This window comes from Entelurus aequoreus, linkage group LG03 (genome assembly GCF_033978785.1).
Source record: "Entelurus aequoreus isolate RoL-2023_Sb linkage group LG03, RoL_Eaeq_v1.1, whole genome shotgun sequence".
Lineage (NCBI taxonomy): Eukaryota > Metazoa > Chordata > Actinopteri > Syngnathiformes > Syngnathidae > Entelurus > Entelurus aequoreus.
In genome coordinates, this window is record NC_084733.1 from 36,563,075 (window position 1) to 36,585,549 (window position 22,475).

The window sequence follows — 22,475 nt, forward strand, 5'->3', positions numbered from 1 at the left end:
CTCAGGTCCGCATTGAGCTGGAGGGGGCGTGGTCTCCAGCTCCGGCTGAATACCGGGAGTTTGTCGGGAGAACATTTCTGCCGGGAGGTTATCGGGAGAGGCGCTGAATACCGGGAGTCTCCCGCTAAAAACGGGAGGGTTGGCAAGTATGAAGCAGAGGATCACAGCATTTCCAGTGAAAATGTCTGCTTCTACACAAAGAGACCAGTCAGACGTCAAACTGAACCAGCGCACAGAACACGTTTCGAAGACAACAGTGAAAACTTACTCAGGCTACCTGGAGGACATTAACGAGAAGAGAATCAGCTATGACATGAGGACACTAAGAATATTCATCATCACACTGAACAGCACAATAAGGAGCAGATGAACTCAGACTTACAGCAAGTTGAAGAGGAGCATGAGTTGTCCTTGGATGCAGATCTCCCGGAACTACAAAACCCAAAACCAGTGAAGTTGGCACATTGTGAAAATCGTAAATTAAAAAAAATAATACAATAATTTGCAAATATTTTTCAACTTATATTCAATTGAATACACTGCATAGACAAGATATTTAATGTTCAAACTGAGAAACATTTTTTTTTTTTTTTGCAAATAATCATTTCCTTAAAATTTAATGGCAGCAACACATTGCAAAAAAGTTGACACAGAGGCAGTACATCACCTTTCCTTTTAACATCCATCCATCCATTTACCAAGATTCAGTAAACGTTTTGGGAACTGATGAAACCAATTTTTGAAGCTTTTCAGGCGGAATTATTTCCCATTCTTGCTTGATGTACAGCTTAAGTTGTTCAACAGTCAGGGGTCTCTGTTGTCGTATTTTACGCTTCGTAATGCGCCACACATTTTCAATGGGAGACAGGTCTGGACTACAGGCAGGCCATTCTAGTACCCGCACTCTTTCACTAAGAAGCCACGTTGTTGTACCACGTGCAGAATGTGGCTAGGCATTGTCTTGCTGAATGAAAAAGACGTTGCTTGGATGGCAACATATGTTGCTCCAAAACCTGTATGTACCTTTCAGTATTAATGGTGCTTTCACAGATGTGTAAGTTACCCATGCCTTGGGCACTAATACACCACCATACCATCTCAGATGCTGGCTTTTGAACTTTGCTCTTATAACAGTCCGGATGGTTCTTTTCCTCTTTGGTCCGGAGGACACAAAGTCCACAGTTTAGCAAAAACAATTTGAAATGAGGACTCGTCCACAGAACACTTTTCCACTTTGCATCAGTCCATCTTAGATGAGCTCAGGCCCAGCGAAGCCGGCAGAGTTTCTGGGTGTTGTTGATGAATGGCTTTCGCTTTGCATAGTAGAGTTTTAACTTGCACTTACAGATGTAGTGACGAACTGTAGTTACTGACAGTGTTTTTTTTTAAGTGTTCCTGAGCCCATATCCTTTACACCAGGGGTCTCAAACATGCGGCCCGCGGGCCAATTGCGGCCCGCGAGACGTTATTGTGCGGCCCCCACCTTAATATGAACGTTTAATGTTAGTGCGGCCCGCAAGTTTTATATGAATGGCGCTTGACAGCGCTGTGTGCGCGGAGCTGAAGCATTCTTGCCAACCCTCCCGATTTTCACCCGTCAACAATACTGAGGACATCAATATTGAAGACACAAGGTTTAGCGTCCACTTTTTCTCCATTCAAACAATGTGCCTGCACAGACGCATGTAATATGCGGCCTCAACAGACACACGTAAGTGACTGCAATGCATACTTAGTCAACAGTCATACATGTCACATTGAGGGTGGCCGTATAAAAAAAACTTTATCAATGTTACAAATATGCGCCACAATGTGAACCAATACCAAACAAGAATGACAAACACATTTTGGGAGAACATCCACACGTAACACAACATAAACACAACAGAACAAATACCCAGAATTCCTTGTAGCACTAACTCTTCCGGGCTACAAGGAATCTACCAATCATGGTGGCTCCCGAGGACCGAACATTACGTCACTTGCGTGATGCAAGCAGAGAAACGTTTTGCTGCTTTTCCACGAGACCCGCACGCGCTCTTCCTCCCTCCCTCCCTACCTCCCTCCGTCCCTCCCTCGCTCGCTCTCTTGCGTGCTCTCTCTCTCTTGCTCTCTCTCTCTCTCTCGCTCTCTGTCACTGCGTGTGTCTTCGTCGCTCCCGTCGTCAGTCCGTCAGTAATAAAGTCCCTGATAACCTGGACCAATTCAAACCGTTATTTGTTTTTTTATTGTTTAATTTGCATTGCCTCACACGATGAACATTACATTTATTTTTATATGACGCCATATAACACTCCGGGAGCCGTCACTTTTTCCCAGGGTTTTCCGCCGACCGCCGTGTTGCTGTCGGGAGGAAAAGCGGAACGACACACATTGCGGAAATAACATTATTCTCCGTGCGTCGGTTAAATACAAATATATATTCCAACCCCAAACATGTCTTTTTCAAAGCGTGCAGTGAAGAGAAAGGTTAGTGATGAGCAAAGACAATTCCAGGAAAAGTGGGAGATGCAATATTTCTTTGTTGAGCACAGGGGCACCCCGACGTGTCTTATTTGCACAGAGAAAGTTGCCGTGCACAAAAAATACAATTTAAAACGTCATTATACAACTAAAAATGCTGACAAGTATGCAAAATACCAGGGAGATGAGAGAGTGAACCGGGTTGCACATTATGTGTATGTGTATACATTGTTGTTGACTGGAGAAATCAAATTATTATTGTTAGAATAGAATATAATAGAATAGAATAGAATAGAATAGAATAGAATAGAATAGAAAGTACTTTATTGATCCCTGGGGGAAATTCAGCACCACAGTTCGCTCACAATAGACAAGAATAACAATAAATAATATAATATATATAATATATTATATATGTGTAGTTTATAAATAATATACATATATTCTACATATACTCTACATTTAAGTGCAGTCAAGGAACATATGAATTATACAGTCTGATGGCTGTCGGTATGAAGGACCTCCTGTGTCGTTCCGTGTTGCATTTTGGGAGTCTGAGCCTTCCACCGAACGTGCTCATTCTCCCCGTAAGGTCCGAGTGTAGTGGGTGGGAGGTGTTGTCCACAATGGCTAGGAGTTTTGTTAGACTTCTCCTCTCTTGTTATTACTTATGACTGATTTATTTACTTAATTCTCATTTTGTTCATTTATATTTTGATTTTATTTTGTGTTGAAAATAAAAATAAAGACATTTAAAAATATTTTTTTTAAGAAATCTTTTCTTGCGGCCCAGCCTCACCCAGACTCTGCATTCAGTGGCCCCCAGGCAAATTGAGTTTGAGACCCCTGCTTTACACACTGATGTCAGTTTTTGATTCAGTACCGCCTGAGGGATCGAAGGTCACGGGCATTGCCGCTTACATGCAGTGATTTCTTCAGATTCTCTGAACCTTTTGATGATATTACGGATGGTAATGGTGGTGAAATCCCTAAATTCCTTGCAATAGCTCGTTGAGAAATGTTGTTCTTAAACTGTTCGACAATTTGCTCACGCATTTGTTCACAAAGTGGTGACACTTGCCCCATCCTTGTTTGTGAATGACTGAGCATTTCATGGAAGCTGCTTTCAAACCAAATCATGGCACCCACCTGTTCCCAATGAGCATGTTCACCTGTGGGATGTTCCAAATAAGTGTTTGATGAGCATTCCTGAACTTTCTCAGTCTTTTTTGCCACTTGTGCCAGCTTTTTTGAAACATGTTGCAGGCATCAAATTCTAAATGAGCTAATATTTGCAAAGAGTAACAACGTTTACCTGTTCGAATGTAATGTATCTTGTCTTAGCAGTGTATTCAATTGAATATAGTTTGTTGAGGATTTGCAAATCATTGTATTCTGTTCACTGGTTTGGGGTTTTGTAAAAGCACACACTGAATCTGCATCTCCTGTCATTCTGCGAAGATCAACAAAGAATCGATGTCAAGGACTAATGTTCACCTATCCATCCCTGGGGCAACACGCGTACCAACCATTCCCCACTGTGAACTGTGTCAGTACTTACCCTCTGCCCACCGATGGTGCTGATCGTCGTTCCAGACTTCACATCTGAACCAATATCCTGTGTCCCATTTGATATGTATGGTTATCCAAGCATTACAGTGACAATGTAATCAAACCTTAAGTATTTTGGAAAATAAAAGACTGACAATGTTGTGTAAATGTAAAAAAAGTTTCAGGAACCACTTTTGTGGTGGGGAAGCATGTGACACACTCAAAGTAGTGTGTCCACATAAGTTTATTTTTCTGTTTAAAATTTGGTAAGACTATGTAAATATATAACTGCATTTCCTAAGAGGGCCGAAGTTTTCTGTTTTATATGTGAACAGTAAATTTAACACTAGAACTACCAGAGCTGTGCCATTTGGCACTTCTACCTTCCATGCCCAAGGTGGTACCAAATGGCGGGTGTGAGCAGTCCATCTTGTCACCATTGTTATGTAAGTGAGGCCATTACTCTTTGCTCAGCTGAGGGGTTGGGAGAAGGAGAAGAAGACATCAGTCTCCTAAGGAAGTTTTTTTCTCATGTACTGTATAAAATGTAAAAATGTTATATTTTTTAACCTCATGTTTGTAATGTTTCTGTATAAAATTGTCACTTCACTATGTGTTCAGCAATTAGTAATGCTATTTCCACTTGTGTGATCACAACAAAAGGTAGTTCAGAACATCCTTGGCACTGCCACATCTCAATCCTGCATTTGCCACATGTGAACTTGTTACAATAAACACAATAATAATAATCATGTTGATCAGAGGAACTCCCAGTTTTGCAGACAATATGTTCTGTTTCTCATAGTCTGAGAGTCTTTCAGGTGCATTTTTGCAAACCTTTTACTAAGAAGTGACTTCCGTCTGGCCACTATACCAGACAGGCCTAAATGGTGGTTTGTTGCAGAGATTGTTGTCCTTCTGGAAGTTTCTTCTCTCACCGCAGAGGAATGCTGTGGCTTTGACAGAGTGATGGGTTCTTGGTCACCCCCCTTTCAAGACTAAGATGAATGCAGCAATGTACAGAGACATCATGGATTAAAATCAAAGCTTCCCATACAATCTGACGGAGTTTGAGAGGTGCTGCAAGGATAAATGGGTGAACCTGCCCAAAGATAGGTGTACCAAGCTTGTGGCATTGTATTAAAAAAGACTTGCGGCTGTAATTGCTGCCAAAGGTGCATCAAAAAAGTATTGAGCAAAAGTTCTGAATACTAATATGTACTGTGATTTTTGAGTTTTTTTTATTTTTAAAACATTTGCAAAAAATTCTACAGTTCTGTTTTTCTTCTGTGAAAATGGGATGCAATGAAGCAAAGTGTGAACAATTTAAAGGAGTCTGAATACTCTAATAATATTTTTTATATTAACTTATTTTCAATCAATCAATCAATCAATCAATCAATCAATCAATCAATGTTTATTTATATAGCCCTAAATCACAAGTGTCTCAAAGGGCTGCACAAGCCACAACGACATCCTCGGTACAAAGCCCACATAAGGGCAAGGAAAACTCACCCCAGTGGGACGTCGATGTGAATGACTATGAGAAACCTTGGAGAGGATCGCATAGGGGAGACCGAAAGCAATAGATGTCGAGTGGGTCAGACATAGTATTGTGAAAGTCCAGTCCATAGTGGATCTAACATAATAGTGAGAGTCCAGTCCATAGTGGGGTAGTGATGGGATCGGCAGTTCTTTTGACTGTACTGAATCACTAGAATCAGTTCCTTAAATTGATTCGTTCACAAAATGTGTTCATCGAATCACCCCCCCCCCCCAATAAAAAAAATTGGGGGGCGCGTGCGTAGTACAGACAGTACAGTGCAGACATTCGCGCACTGCGTAGGGACTCGCGTTAATCTAACAACAACAACAGTTGCAGTAGAAGGGATAATAATAATAATAATATGAATCAGAATTGATCCCCAAGGAGAAATTTATTTTTGTTACAATAACTGTGTAAATAATAGCCTATGTATGTGTACATACATTAGTTATTATTTTAATTTTAAATCTTCTCAAAACAGCATGCTTACACTTTACCCCCCGCCCCTTCTTTCTGTCTCCTCTACTAGTCTACTCTCATTTTGTTTTCATGTGGCTTGTTTTCATGGGATAGGCAGTTCTTTTGACTGTACGGATCACTAGAATCAGTGACTGACAACGCCACACTGTGGCTGCAGTTCAGTACGTGTACCGAATCTCTTCTGCAGTTCTTTTGACGGTACGGATCACTAGAATCAATGACTGACAACGCCACACGGTGGCCAGTTCAGTACGTGTACCGAATCTCTTCTGCAGTTCTTTTGACGGTACGGATCACTAGAATCAGTGACTGACAACGCCACACGGTGGCCAGTTCAGTACGTGTACCGAATCTCTTCTGCAGTTCTTTTGACGGTACGGATCACTAGAATCAGTGACTGACAACGCCACACTGTGGCCGCAGTTCATTACGTGTACCGAATCTCTTCTGCAGTTCTTTTGACGGTACGGATCACTAGAATCAGTGACTGACAACGCCACACGGTGGCCAGTTCAGTACGTGTACCGAATCACTTCTGCAACAGCAGTACAGTTTAATTGCAAATCAGCATTATTATAATGATGATGATAGCTACTAAACAACAACAACAACAACAGTTGCAGTAGAATGGATAATAATAATAATAATAATAATATGAATCAGAATTGATCCCCAAGGAGAAATTTATTTTTGTTACAATAACTGTGTAAATAATAGCCTAAGTATGTGTTCATACATTAGTTATTATTTTTATTTTAAATCTTCTCAAAACAGCCTGCCCTACACGTTACCCTCCGCCCCTCCCCCTCGCGTCGCTGCTGCTCAGCCTGCACGGATTTTCTTTAACTTTATGTGTTGAGATAATGGGGACGTGTGTTTGTTTTCATGTGGCTTGAGTCAACATTAGCCGTTAGCTTGGAGAATGAATGGAGAACGGATGCCAATGGCATGAAACATATCCCCGCGACGGGGGGAGAATCACTCGCGGCATTGGGGCAAGCAGAGCAGAGAGCGAGAGCGTTGACGTTCACTGAGTGATTCATGTCGTTAATCCGCGGTGAACGAATCGTTCGCTCAGTCCCTCCCCCCGCCCTCTCATTGGCTGCGTCGTTCGCCGAAGCCGAGGGTTCAGTGAGTCACAGAATGCGCCAGTTCCACTCATACCGGCATGGTCGCGGCGGAGCTCAACTGAACCGAGAAAGGAACGAATCAGTTCATGAAGTGATTCGGTTCAGTACGTTCACTTAAAAGATTTGTTCTTTCGAGCGAATCGTTCGCGAACGACACAACACTATAGTGGGGCCAGCAGGAAACCATCCCGAACAGAGACGGGTCAGCAGCGCAGAGATGTCCCCAACCGATGCACAGGCGAGCGGTCCACCCCGGGTCCTGACTCTGGACAGCCGCACTTCATCCATGGCCACCGGACCTGTGTGTCCCCCCCTCCTCCACAAGAGAGAGGGGGGCAGAGGAGAAAAGAAAAGAAACGGCAGATCAACTAGTCTAAAAAGGGGGTCTATTTAAAGGCTAAAGTATACAAATGAGTTTTAAGATGGGACTTAAATGCTTCTACTGAGGTAGCATCTCTAACTGTTACCGGGAGGGCATTCCATAGTACTGGAGCCTGAATAGAAAACGCTCTATAGCCCGCATACTTTTTTTGGGCTCTGGGAATCACTAATAAGCCGGAGTTCTTTGAACGCAGATTTCTTGCCGGGACATATGGTACAATACAATCAGCAAGATAGGCTGGAGCTAGACCGTGTAGTATTTTATACGCAAGTAGTAAAACCTTAAAGTCACATCTTAAGTGCACAGGAAGCCAGTGCAGGTGAGCCAGTATAGGCGTAATATGATCAAACTTTCTTGTTCTTGTCAAAAGTCTAGCAGCCCCATTTTGTACCAACTGTAATCTTTTAATGCTAGACATAGGGAGACCCCAAAATAATAAGTTATAGTAATCGAGACGAGACGTAACGAACGCATGAATAATGATCTCAGCGTCGCTAGTGGACAAAATGGAACGAATTTTAGCAATATTACGGAAATGGAAGAAGGCCGTTTTAGTAACACTCTTAATGTGTGACTCAAACGAGAGAGTTGGGTCGAAGATAATACCCAGATTCTTTAACGAGTCGCCTTGTGTAATTGTTTGGTTGTCAAATGTTAAGGTGGTATTATTAAATAGATGTCGGTGTCTCGCAGGACAAATAATCAGCATTTCTGTTTTGGCGTTGAGTTGCAAAAAGTTAGCGGACATCCATTGTTTAATTTCATTAAGACACGCCTCCAGCTGACTACAATCCGGCGTGTTGGTCATGTGTTTAGGGGCATGTAGAGTTGGGTTTCATCAGCATAACAGTGAAAGCTAACACCGTATTTGCGTATGATGTCACCTAGCGGCAGCATGTAGATACTAAAGAGTGCAGGGCCAAGAACCGAACCCTGGGGAACTCCACACGTTACCTTAACATAGTCCGATGTCACATTATTATGGGAGACGCTCTGCATCCTGTCAGTAAGATAAGAGTTAAACCAGGAGAAGGCTAAGTCTGACATACCAATACGCTCTAATAAAATATTATGATCGACGGTATCGAAAGCAGCGCTAAGATCAAGAAGCAGCAACATAGATGACGCATCAGAATCCATCGTTAGCAGTAGATCATTAGTCATTTTTGCGAGGGCTGTCTCCGTAGAGTGATTTGCCCTGAAACCGGATTGAAAGGGTTCACAGAGATTGTTAGACACTAAGTGTTCATTTAGCTGCTGTGCAACAATCTTTTCGAGGATTTTCTAAATAAACGGAAGGTGGGACGCCGGCCGGTAGTTTACCATGAGGTCAGGATCGAGGTTAGGTCTTTTGAGCAGAGGATGAATAACCACTTTTTTGAATGCTAGGGGAACAGTGCCAGAGGAAAGTGATACGTTTATAATATTTAGCACTGATGGACTTAATATTACAAACAGTTCCTTGATAAGTTTCCCAGGAAGTGGGTCAAGTAAACATGTTGTTTGTTTTATCCCACTTACACGACGTAATAATTCCTCTAATGTTATTTCATCAAAAAGAGAGAGACTATTTTGGAGGGCAGTATCCGTCGTATATACAGTCGTATCTGTGTTAATATAAACCAGTTGTAGCTGGTATGCGTTGTCAATAATCTACTTTCTAATGAGTTAAATTTTCTTATTAAAGAAATTCATAAAGTCATCTGCCGAGTGGGTGGAGCTACTGGGAGGAGCCCCTCGTTGGGTTAGCGATGCTACTGTACTAAACAAAAATCTAGGATAGTTTTTGTTAAGGCGGATGAGATTTGAGTAATATTTAGCTTTAGCTAAGGTAAGCATGCGTTTATAAGTTATTAAACTATCACTCCATGCTTGATGGAAAACCTCAAGTTTAGTCGCGCGCCATTTGCGTTCCAGCTTTCTACATGATAATTTTCTTATTTCATTGTTTTAACCGATATTTCCTGTGTTCGTCAGCAGTGAAGGTCAAAAATGGATATATGAAGGTAAACCCCAGTCAACACAACACTTACATTCAGACCTTCAGAGGCTAAAACATTGCAATAGAGAAAAACTCTGGATTTTTGTCAGGGTATTGTTTATATCCACCCGCACAATTGGTCACTCTGGTACTCCAGCAGAACATTTGAAAATAATGGCTGCATTCACATAAGAAAGGTGGCCCCAATGAGTTGTAAATTACATTTGGAACTCTCCTGGCATGATAGTAGTAGGTGTAAGAAAATGCTGCGTTTGCTAGTGTTAAAAGTAAAGGAGAATACAGATGTACGGTTTAATGCTCAGATATGAGGCGGAACGTTTGCATGTCTCCCAAGTTGCTGTCGGTGTGTGTAATGGGGGCGTTTCCTGTTTGCGTCAAACAATGTGCATGAAGAACAAGTATAGTCCTCATTTTCTGTCTGCCTGTATTTTGACTCAGGTCAGTAAACTTCCAATTTCTTCCAGTATAAACCCTCACAAACTAACTGTTGTGTTAAAATGTATATTGGGCAGATTTCCGCGTGTTTGCCATGCTGTAAGTTTGTAAAAAAGAGATAGACAATGTTGTTCGTAACATCAAAGACGGACCAATTACGCTATGTAGATTATATGGTCACAGCACCACTTGGTGGAACTGCAGAGTACTGCAACATCTTATTCAAACTAGAGGGGTCAAAGTTTACTAACCTCTCAGTTCATGTTGACATCATTCTACATTCAGATGAAAGAGATTTATTTATGATAAAGAATTAACTTTCAAGATCTCCGAGGCATTGCAGCAGCTCACCAGTTCATAAAGAAGTTGCCTCTCTCTGATCAATGCACTGCTAAATGTAGGTCCTTTATGTTAGCACTTTTAATAAATATATCGCCAATTCAGATCACGACATGTAAATTAAGTATTGGTGGCGCTTTCTGAATGGTTAATTATAGAGTTTTATGGTTGGAATTAATGCAATAGACACAATGATGTCATTGCTCCCATGAGCCATTGGCTCCATTAGGGATGGGAATCAAAAACCGCTTTTTGTTCAGAATAGGTTCCTACTCTAACAATTCCTTGGAATCGCTTGCCATTTTTTCAAACGGTTCTCTTATTGATTCTGCTGGGTGGGTATGACATCATTACCCAATGTGCGTAGTGACGTCTGATCGCAAAATGGGAGAGGCCGGGCGGAAATAATGCCCTAAAGTTGACTACATTTCACGAAAAAAAATGTTGCAACAGCGCTACTTGGAATAATTATGTGGCTGCTAGTTCATCAAGAGGAGGACATACGGGCAATATGCTGAAACATTTGAACATACAGCATGCAATATGTATAAATGAAAGTTGCGTTTTAACCGCTTTTATCTAATCCCAGCAGCAGTAACGCTAGCACACAGCTGCAAGCCTCACAATTTCTCATGCCACGTGCGACATTTGTCCCAATTATATTTCCCCATTCACTATTCTGTATTTACTTTTTCATAATAATAAACTTGTTTCCTCGCAGTCTGCCGTAGCTCAAGGAATTCTGATTGACTTACCGAAAGAACCAATCACAGACTAATCCATAAATACTTGTGCCTAAAACTAGCCAACCACGGAAGGCACCACGCAATGTAAACCAATCAGAAACAACCTTAGACGGGTCTTTGCGTCTTTGTTTTTCACACACCTCAGCGCAGTGTTGTCAACTTGTCGACTTTCTCGCTAACACTAGAATATTTAAAATTTCCTTAGTGGTTTTCTTTCTCCAAAGCGACTAGCGACAAATCTATCAACTTGTTTGTATGTTTTGGAGACAATGAAAGCGCGCCTCACTCTATAATGTCCTCAATGTACAAGCAGTGCTCCTGTGAGGTCTGTGAGCCTTACCTAACAAGCGGTCCCCTGTCTACTGAATGTCTGCTCTTGGACAGCTTGTGCTGAAAACATATTTCATTGTACTTTTAAATGCATTGATAACAAAGTTTCATTCCATTCCAGTCTGAGCAGAGGGGAGATGCTCACCCACTAAACTGCCGCTGTTTCTGCCTTGATTGAGAAATAAATAAAAACTAACCTATCGTTCATGTCAATGAGCCAGTCAATAAAGTTGCCTAATTAGCACTTTCTCAGCCTGTTCCGACATTGGGTCCCCTTCCTTTTCATTTAAGACACCATTATAGCCTCCCATTTACAAACTGTAAGTGTGTCATGACTATCCCCTTTAAAACTTTTTTTCCAAGATGGCGGAGTAGAGCACGTCCAAAACTGAAGCTCCCTTGTGCATGCTCTAAAGAACTCTAAGCTACTTGGATTTCTGCCATAACTTTTTCTTTTATGAACAACGCTTTCTGTCTTGCCTCTTGGTGAGGGCGGTCACATTTTTCTCCGTTCTCTCCTTCCCTGCTTGCTTTCTGTGTCCTTGTCTTTTTCTGAACTTTTTTGAAGCCTCTTTTCTTGCGCTGTCCTCAAATCTAAACATCAAAATGAATATGATCAGCTGGACTCTCGATGCAATTGACACAGTCTTTTCGACAAGGAAAAGAGGTTCGGGGGAGCCTGGCTGCCCTGATGGAACCATTGCTGCGGGGTACGTGAGAGATTCCTGGGATAAATGGAGACTCATGTGCCTCTCAGTCCTTTCCATCGAGGACGTGGAAGACATCTACCTATTTGGAACCGTGATCGCGGGGCACCTGCTGATTGGGCTGGGCATTGCTCTGCTGTATCGTCAAATTCGGAAAACGATGGCAGCCACTCAAGGGGCCCAAAGGCTGTTCAACGCAATGGAAGGATTGGGTCGGGCTGTTGGAACACAGCCTGGAGCGATTTCTGATTTGAATCGCAAAATGGATCTCATCTTGGAGAAGTTTGCAGAGAAAGAATAATTAAATTGAATTTGAGAGAGCCAGCACAGACACGAGAGCAGGCAAGTTCATTGTTTGGACTGCTCGAAGAAAAACAACATCTTAATCTACGATTTGACTCCCTCGAATTGCCTTGATGCTATCGGGAACAGGCTGTTCTGAAGAACCCCCCCAAGGACTCCTCAAAGATGGACGCTTTTGACCTTCCTTTTTTTCAACAAGCACCTGGGGTCGAACTTTTGAGATCGGCCCCAGTCCACAAAAACATTTCAACATCTCACCCAAGTTAATTGGGCATACATGCACGCACACGCCCCTCCCCAAATCAATACTTTCACCACTGCTTAATTCCTCCGGGGTTGTGGGGGCTGAGTAGCGCTTTATAGCGGCAGCCGGCCTCCAAGATCCCAACTCCCCCCCCTCTGTGCGAGTTGTTTTGATTATATGTACCATGCTTATGAGGTTTTTTCCTCGGACTCAGTCTGGACCCCTCCTGAGGGTCCAGCCTCAGAATGATATTTTTTTTACTCTTCCTCCTTTCCCAATGTCACCTTTTTCCCACCTTTTTAAGGAGCGCTGTAAGTGGCTGATCCGTTGGCGGTCCCGTCTTGTCCCCCTGTAACGTATGTCTGCTCTTAGTGGGATTGTGCCGAAAATGTAATTTCAGTTCTTATGTGTCTTGTACATGTTAAGAATGGACAATAATAAAGCTGCTGTCTGTCTTTCCTCATTTGTTGCGCACCCGTTACTTTACTCAGGAAATGTTTCAATGAGGCTGAGGATAGATCCCAAGTGCGATTCCAGCGATTGGAGGATCAACTTGGCTCAATTCAAGATACTTTATCCAAGCACGCTGCCGATATAGAATCTGTCCCAATGAAGTGTCTTCTATTGAAACACACGTCCAGAGCAATGAGGACGCTATTTTCAATTTCACTAGCACGCTCACGCAGATTGAGAAAAAAATGATAGTTCTCGAGGACAGAAGCAGGATAACATTAGAATAATCAACATCAAAGAAGGTGAGGAAGGAAATAACGTGCTGTCTTACCTGTCCGCCAACATCCCCAAGTGGTTCCCTGCCTTGGCTGCAAATCCTCCGGAGCTCATGCGGGCCCATCGCATCGGTCCCCTGCGCCAATCTCCCCGTCCCAGGGCGATGATTGTGAAGTGTCTGCGGTACACGGATAGGGACCGCATCTTGAAGGAGGCTAGGAAACATCCTCTTCAGCTCTCCGGGAACTCTGTTCGCTTTGCCCCGGACTACAGTTGTTTCTGAAATAATTCTATATGCATAGTTCTGAAATAGAGGATAATGAAGATTTGATAAACTCCCACAATTTGGAATCGATCAGTTTCTCAGACCACATTAACTACAAATCACAAAAATTTATGAGCGAAATGGATCCAGATAGAAATGCTCCTCAAAACACCAACAATGATTGTTTATATTATACTGACGTCACATTTGATAAAACATTTATGCAAAATAATAACATATCTCTATAGTACATTTTAATAGCAGGAGTCTATGCTCTCATTTTGATGATATCCAGGAATACTTGAATCAATTCAAATCTCAATTTATTATTATACACTGTAAAAAAAAAAAATTTGAGAAAACGCAAATTTTCAAGGCAACATGATGCAACCAGATTTTTGCGTTTTCTCAACGTTTGACTACTGTTGTTGACTTAACTAAGATTTACAAGTTGAGATAAGAGTTATGTCAACTCGGATCTTCTTGTTCACCTAATTATGATATTTTTGTGGGACCAACAATAAAATTCATGCTTCAATTCCATGTATTTTTACCTTCAGCAAACTCATATATTCTTGTAGAACTTTGACTACTGTTGTTGACTTAACTAAGATTTCCAAGTTTAGATAAGAGTTATGCCAACTCGATCTTGTTCACCTACCGGTAATTATGATATTTACATCGGACCAACAATAAAGTTCATGCTTCAATTCCATGTATTTTTACCTTCAGCAAACTCGGAAATTATTGTTACTTCAGTTAGAAAACTTCCTTTACAAGTCATGTAACATTTATGTTGCTGTAAATGTTTTTAAGAAATGCTGAATGAATAAATAAAATAAAGAGCACACATCAAAATATATCTAAAACCTTTTTTATTTCTCATTCAAACATGTTTAACATAAGGGTTAAATTGGGTGTCAGAGACCTTGACACTTTCCCAGGTATTTTCTTTAAAGTGAATAAAACACTTCCCTAACAGTAAAATTGGATCCCTGTAACACTGAAGTTAAAAGCTAAGAAATAAATGTTTTTACAGCAGCCAGGCAATATAATTGTGTAATGATTTGATGATAGAATTATCATCATAGAGAAAATGTGTTTTGTAAATTAGAACAGTTGACAAACTTGATCAGTTGACAGTGAATATGCACCTCTTGTAAACCTCACTTAAATGTAAAGAAAAATATATATCTACATTCAAGTGAGATTCACAAAATACCATTATGCTACATAACCCGCCAGACCTCGGTACTGCCTTTGCATACCTCTTTGGCCTACTGTATGCCATGAACATTGATTATCCGAAGGAGATGAAGTACACATATGATGCCATTCAGATTATCTTTTTCAAGCTTGGCTCTGTGCTCAAGTCCCCTCTGCCTCTGCTGTAAAAACATGTATTTCTTAGCTTTTAACTTCAGTGTTACAGGGATCCAATTTTACTGTTAGGGAAGTGTTTTATTCATTTTAAAGAAAATACCTGGGAAAGTGTCAAGGCCTCTGACACATACAGTAGGCCAAAGAGGTATGCAAAGGTACCGAGGTCTGGCAGGTCATGTAGCACGATGGAACCTTCCAACACAACAGCCCAGTCCCGTACGTTGGGTGATACAGCAGGATCATCTTCTTCAAGGATTGTAAGGATGCCAACAGACATGCCTCTGAGCACTCTTTCTTCAGGCCAGTTTTCTGAGGAATAGTAACAGATGCATGATTGAGTGTTAGGTCGAACAAAAGGATCTAATTAGGGCCCGACTGGTATAGATCTTCTGGGAACGATTACAATTTTACACAATGTTCAAAAAAATGGAAAAAAAAACAAAAATTACTTTCAAATTAATTGAAGGCCTTATTAACCATTAAATATTTTTTTAAAAATTGGGGCAGGAACTATTCTTTATGGTTATATGCATTGGCTAAAGAATATGACATTTGGGCATTAAAAAACATCTCTGGGCACAAAATGAAATCTACACAATGTGTATTATGCATAAAATCTTTGTCATCAGCTATGAGATCCTACTCAAAATGTTAAAATAGTAATAGTTTTTTTAGCTTGTTGCCCTACTCTCCGGTTCAAGACAAGGAAACAGAAATCATTCATTTTAACTGTTCGTGCATTTTTGAAGGAATAGGCGAAGGTTGTTCATCGCAAGTAAGCTTAGCTCAAAAACTAGCAGACAATTGGAAGTGCTAGCTGTGAGCCAGGGTGAATTTAGTTTATATTCAACAGATATTCATCAGCAACGTCGTCTTCTCTTCTGCAACTTAAAACTAACACCATGTAGTCGGAATAAATAAATGATAAATGGGTTATACTTGTATAGCGCTTTTCTACCTTCTAGGTACTCAAAGCGCTTTGACAGTATTTCCACATTCACCCATTCACACACACATTCACACACTGATGGCGGGAGCTGCCATGCAAGGCGCTAACCAGCACCCATCAGGAGCAAGGGTGAAGTGTCTTGCCCAAGGACACAACGGACGTGACTAGGATGGTAGAAGGTGGGGATTGAACCCCAGTAACCAGCAACCCTCCGATTGCTGGCACGGCCACTCTACCAACTTCGCCACGCCACCCCAAATAGAGTTGTAAAGTGTATCTTCTGACTGTTGGCGAAGGCAGGCTACCAATAGACTACCAGTATTTGAGCTAATCTAACAAGTGATGAGGAACCATTGCCTGATTCTTCTTCAAAAATACATGCACAGTTAAAGGCCTACTGAAATGATTTTTTTTTATTTAAACGGGAATAGCAGATCCATTCTATGTGTCATACTTGATCATTTCGCGATATTGCCATATTTTTGCTGAAAGGATTTAGTAGAGAAAATCGACGATAAAGTTCGCAACTTTTGCTCGCTGATAAAAAAAAGCCTTGCCTGTACCGGAAGTAGCGTGACGTCACAGGAGCTAGGATTCCTCACAATTCCCCGTTGTTTACAATGGAGCGAGAGAGATTCGGACCGAGAAAGTGATGATTACCCCATTAATTTGAGCGAGGATGAAAGATCCGTAGATGAGGAACGTTACAGTGAATGACTTGAGAGGCAGCGATGGACGTATCTTTTTTCGCTCTGACCGTAACTTAGGTACAAGCTGGCTCATTGGATTCCACACTCTCCTTTTTCTATTGTAGATCACAGATTTGTATTTTAAACCACCTCGGATACTATATCCTCTTGAAAATGAGAGTCGAGAACGCGAAATGGACATTCAGTGCCTTTTATCTCCACGACAATACATCGGCGAAATGCTTTAGCTACGAGCTAACGTGATAGCATCTTGCTTTAAACATTAGCTCTCCACCTACGTCAGCCAGCCCTCATTTGCTCATCAACACCCGTGCTCACCTGCGTTCCAGCGATCGGCAGAAGGACGAAGGACTTCACCCGATGTGTTTGGCGGCCCGTAGACGTAGGAAGTCAAGGTGAGTTCGCCGGCTAGCGCGGCTAGCGCTCCAACAAAGTCCTCCTGGTTGTGTTGCTGTAGTCCGCTGCTAATACACTGATCCCACCTACAACTGTCTTCTTTGCAGCCTTCATTGTTCATTAAAAAAATTGCAAAAGATTTTCCAGAATACTGTGGAATTATGAAATGAAAACAGAGCTTTTTGTATAGGATTCTACGGGGTACCATAACTTCCGTTACTCGGACTTCGTCACGCGCATACGTCATCATACCGCGACGTTTCAGCCGGATATTTCCCGGGAAGTTTTAAAAGTCACTTTATAAGTTAACCCGGCCGTATTGGCATGTGTTGCAATGTTAAGATTTCATCATTGATATATAAACTATCAGACTGCGTGGTCGGTAGTGGTGGCTTTCAGTAGGCCTTTAAAGGAATGGTTTCTATCGACGAATCTTAAACCAGAGAGCAGGGCAACAAGCTAGAATATGAAAATGTTGAACTATTCCATTAAAGCTACATTAGGCCAAATTACTTGTAATTTTCAAGTAAATTTCCTATTGTTATTATTACTTACCAAATGCTGCAGGAAAAACTTAGTTGTGTCGTCCCGGACAAAAACGGGGAGGCATCTCAGTGCTGTCATCTTTCGGTGAGACACAATGTCTGATGTCTATAGAGTATACAGTGGAAAACATAAGCATATATATTAGTGAAGCACCATAGTGGATTCATACAAATGGCAAAATCAAAAGTTGTTATTAGTAATGACCAGTAGACCGCAAGTCTGACCAGTAGCATGCTCAAGAAAAGGGAAAAAAACACTTCAAGCCTTCGGACTAGTGCATTTTCTACTTTTGCAAATTAAAAACTGTTATAATTATCAAATGGCACATACTAAGAACATATAGCAATGACTGATAAGATCCATTTTACTGACACATGTCCATCACTTACCTGTTCATCAAGCTTATCCAGGAAGTCTTCTATTTGCTGACCAAAAGCTCCCTTTCTAGCCCGGTACAGTCTGAGCAGGCGAGGCACATCATTCTCAAGGGACTCATTGAAAGTCTTCAGGAGGTCTTTGCTGGTGATGCGATGAAATTCTTCAGATATCTGAAAAACACAATCAGCGAAAAAATGGCATTTAACTTTAATCACAATGTGAGCTTTTGACTTCAAATTTCAGGGCTAATGGTATAGTGGGGTGCTTTATGTTGGAGGAGCATGTAGTGGAGTGGTAGGGCAGGTATAGTGGAGTGTGTCAATGTAATACACTCCTACACCTATTAAATACAGTGCAATGAACATATAAGTACGACAGTTAATAAATAAATGACAGCCATACCTCTTCACAGGAAAACAGTGCAGGCCATCTCTGCTGGACTTCGGATACCATAGGCTGCCCCTCTACTACCTCTCTCCGCCTAAGGGAACATTCTTTAAAATTACACAAGTCACATTGAAATGTTGAGTTTTCCTGTAATCTCACAGTTGTGTGTGATCTTGAGAAGTGTGACCGTAATGCACCAGGTGTTTTAAATACACACACACAGTCTGTGTGAATACAGGGCCAGTTTGCACCTGTACCGTGACGAAGTCGAAAGTGCTTCAGGAGAGCCTCTTTATTGAAGCTTTCAAATTTGCAATATTTGCACTGCATTCAATCCTTCCCTGAAACACAAGAGACATAAAATGGAAATATTTAGTTTCACTAAAAGCATTTAGCTACAGACAATAATCATTTTTTTTCCCCCACCACCCCTATCTTAAACAGATACTTCATACACCTTATATTACACATAAATAGTATAGGCTACACCACACAGACATGCTACTCTTACCATACTCAGTATTATATCAGTTACTTTGTCTACATATTCATAGTAAATACTCAAATACATGTTAACTTTACTCAACAGGTCCTACAGGTAAGTATTAGCAAGTAATATTAGCTATGGAAATACTGTGTTTAGTGTAGTGTCACCCCCTTGAACATAAGTGCAGGTATGCATAATCATGAAAATGACAGTTCAGTAATAGACCATTACTCCAGACTGAATAATTGTATTAACGTGTCTTAATACTCTATTATTCTCAGTTTATCTGCTTTTCCAGCAGGGCACGCACAGCGCACAGACTTGTGGAAGTGAATTACAGTGAGCCGTTTGAGACGGGAGAACAAAAATAAATAGGCGATCAATAGTAGGACAACTCATTGGCTAAAAAAAATGGCCTTTTCATGGTCGACTATCTTGAAAATATAGTGAAATAAACGGCGGCGGTGTTAATTGATACGTCTACATTACGCTCACGTCTGTCTCTCGCCCGCCGTGTGTATTCCCAGTCGACTAATCACGGCAGCACTAGTACCCACAACACATTTTGAACTAGGGGGGGTGATATCCCCGGCCTACGCTAGAGCAGGGGTCCCCAAACTTTTTGACTCGGGGGCCGCATTGGGTTAAAAAAAATTTGGCCCGGGGCCGGGCTGTGTATATATATATATATATATTGTCTTTATATTCCAGCGAGTTAATCCGTTTTGTCATTTAACATCAATTAACATTGATGTTCATCAACATTTAACATTGTCACATTATTGATGGGAAAATTTATTTTTAGACAATATGATTTGCCTGAGTGGCTAGGAGACACCGAGAATAACAAGCGGTAGAAAATGGATTAGGAAAAAAATTTATAATAATAATTTAAAATTAAATTAAAAACATTTTTTTTAACTTGGGACTTCCCTTGGGCCGGATTTTGGATGCTGGGGGGCCGGATCCGGCCCGCGGGCCGTAGTTTGGGGACCCCTGGGCTAGAGCATTCTGGCGGGGTAATAATTAGCTTAGCTCTTCCGTCAATACACACTGCTCATTCAGTATCCGAAAATATTTACCCGGTTCATCATTCACACAGTTTGTTATCACCACAATGTCTTAACCATACATAGCTATAAACATGTATTACCCTCGTTTCGGCCCACGCAGAAAGTGACCAGCTTTACATTTAGCAGTCATTGCCAGAGGTGGGACCAAGTCTTTGCTTTGCAAGTCACAAGTAAGTCTCAAGTCTTTGCCCTCAAGTCTCGAGTCAAGTCCCGAGTCAAGACAGGCAAGTCCCGAGTCAAGTCCAAAGTCAAGACTAGAAAGTCTCAAGTCAAGTCCCAAGTCCTGCATTTTGAGTTTCGAGTCCTTTCAAGTCCTTTTAACCACAGACTTATATTTTTACACAGATTGTGTATGCTTTTAAAACGCTGTATTTATTTATTAAAACAAGTGCATTTGAAATTGCAGGAAAAAAAATGGTGCTGACATTGCAATTCATAATAGCACTATTAACCAGTCATTTTAATAGTTTAAACAATTTTAAACATTTAACTCATTCCTTTACAGAATAAACACATTTGCAAAAACAAACATTAACATACTATTGGTTGTATTTTATGAAAATAACATTACCACAAAGTTGAGAAGGAGCAAAGATCTTCAATATTTGTATGTGAGAATCACAAAGAAATCTTCCGGGGGAGATGACGCCCCTAAAGGGGTTTGGTTTACAAACTTTCAGCCCCACCTAAAACAAAATTCACCAGCCGCCACTGATTATGATGCATTCTCATTTTAAGCAAAGTATAAGACAATACTTTCTTAACAGTATAATTGTAACCAGGAATAAGTCTTCAAGTAACAATATTCAAATACTAACATTGTTGGGTAAGACAGCATTTGGTTTAATTCTGAATCCAGTGAAACAGATTGGTGGTTTTAGCTGATATAAAGACTTTCAGGTGTTTATATATGTTTAAGTATTTGGCAGACGCTTTTATCCAAAGCGACATACATAAAAAAAAGATATAAAACAATCACTGTAAACATTATCATTTAAGGGAAGAATGTAATACAAAATATCAATACAAAGTGTCAAGACAGAATAAACTCTCTGCTGCTGCAGCAACAGAGTTACAGTCTATAGGTCCCTAAAATATATAGATATCTAATGTATTCATACATTGTTTATGTAGGATATACGCATGTATATATAATCTAATCGTATTGTTTCTTCAATTTATAAATAGCTGACCGCTTTTTTCCCCCTTCTCTGGGATTATATTCCCAGTTTTGATCTCGGACGTCTGGTCATTTATAGCGTATAAGAATATTATATTACTGTTAAGCAAACTATGAATAATAAAAACGCCAAAACGTGTGTCCATTATCATAGCTACACGTATGACAAAAAAAACGCGTGAAAATCAGTGGTATTCAGTGAGGTAAGATTAATTAAATTTGCTGACAGTTCATTGCTCCTGCCAAATGAATTGCACTGAGTGGAGCGGATCACCACTCCAAGATGGCGGCTCCGCGTCTCGTCTGCGCCAGTAGGCAGTAGCGCTCAATGCTGCGTACCCTTATAAGATGTCTATGGTTATAACGTTAGCAGTGAGTTTACAGCCTCACTGATTTAACTACACAGCAAATAAAATTCATGTTACTTCGCCAATAAACGTTATCTTACATTCAAAACTTACCCTTCTTTGTGCAACTTCAAATGTCGAACGAAGTTGGAAGTTGTTGCGTCTCCGTCTGTAATATTCGAACTGCGTGATTTGCATACGGCAATTCGTTTTTTGTTGACCAAGTCGTAGTTTTTATAACCGAACGAAACCAACTTTGGCATAATTGTTTCTCACTGCCGCATTGTTTGACTGGATTGGATGAGAGCTGTGGGATGAAAACAACGTAGATTTAATTTGATTGGCTGTTGTACTGACAGCACACACGCTGACAAGCAGCACACACGCTTATAGACACAGACGTATAAAATGAAAGATACGGAACGCTCCCAAATAACTTTTTATGGTTTGGGTTTTGGGGAAAGTAGCAAGTCATGTCAAGTCATAAGCCTCAAGTCCAAGTGAAGTCACAAGTCATTGATGTTAAAGTCTAAGTCGAGTTGCAAGTCTCTACATTTTGTCAAGTCGAGTCTAAAGTCATCAAATTCATGACTCGAGTCTGACTCGAGTCCAAGTCATGTGACTCGAGTCCACACCTCTGGTCATTGCTATCGGCGACCGCCATCTTGGGCATTGACGAGGCCACGCACACAACACACGCTTAACCACGGTCATGACTTCATGTCAGTGGCAAACTAAAACTCGAATAAAAACACAACTAATGTATATTACACGGGTGTCGATTATAACCAGGGTACCTGTTGTTCACAGTCTCTGCTCCGGTGGCGAGCCTCACCGTCAAACACGCACTCCCTGAGCTAAGCTTCTTGTTTGACTGACAGGCCCGACCGAACCCTTCGCACCGCCCCCCCACCCCGTCTTTTTTCCGCGCACGAGTGGAACCTTTTCTCTGCTAAATACATTATGCCATAATTACACAAAATCACC

The 22,475-nt window shown here is 41.1% G+C and overlaps 1 protein-coding gene across 1 annotated transcript; it reads right to left on the minus strand.

Annotated features, from left to right (window-relative positions):
- Positions 1-378: 378 nt before the first annotated feature.
- Positions 379-22,364, minus strand: LOC133645909 (uncharacterized). The gene is made up of 8 exons (XM_062040839.1): positions 22,286-22,364; positions 18,561-18,742; positions 18,417-18,495; positions 18,026-18,184; positions 17,646-17,741; positions 15,195-15,344; positions 13,443-13,691; positions 379-432 (listed from the first exon to the last, which is right to left on the minus strand). The coding sequence occupies exons 3-8, from the start codon at positions 18,465-18,467 to the stop codon at positions 379-381; spliced, it is 759 nt and encodes a 252-aa protein (XP_061896823.1). The 5' UTR covers positions 18,468-18,495; positions 18,561-18,742; positions 22,286-22,364.
- Between the last annotated feature and the right edge of the window lie 111 nt (positions 22,365-22,475).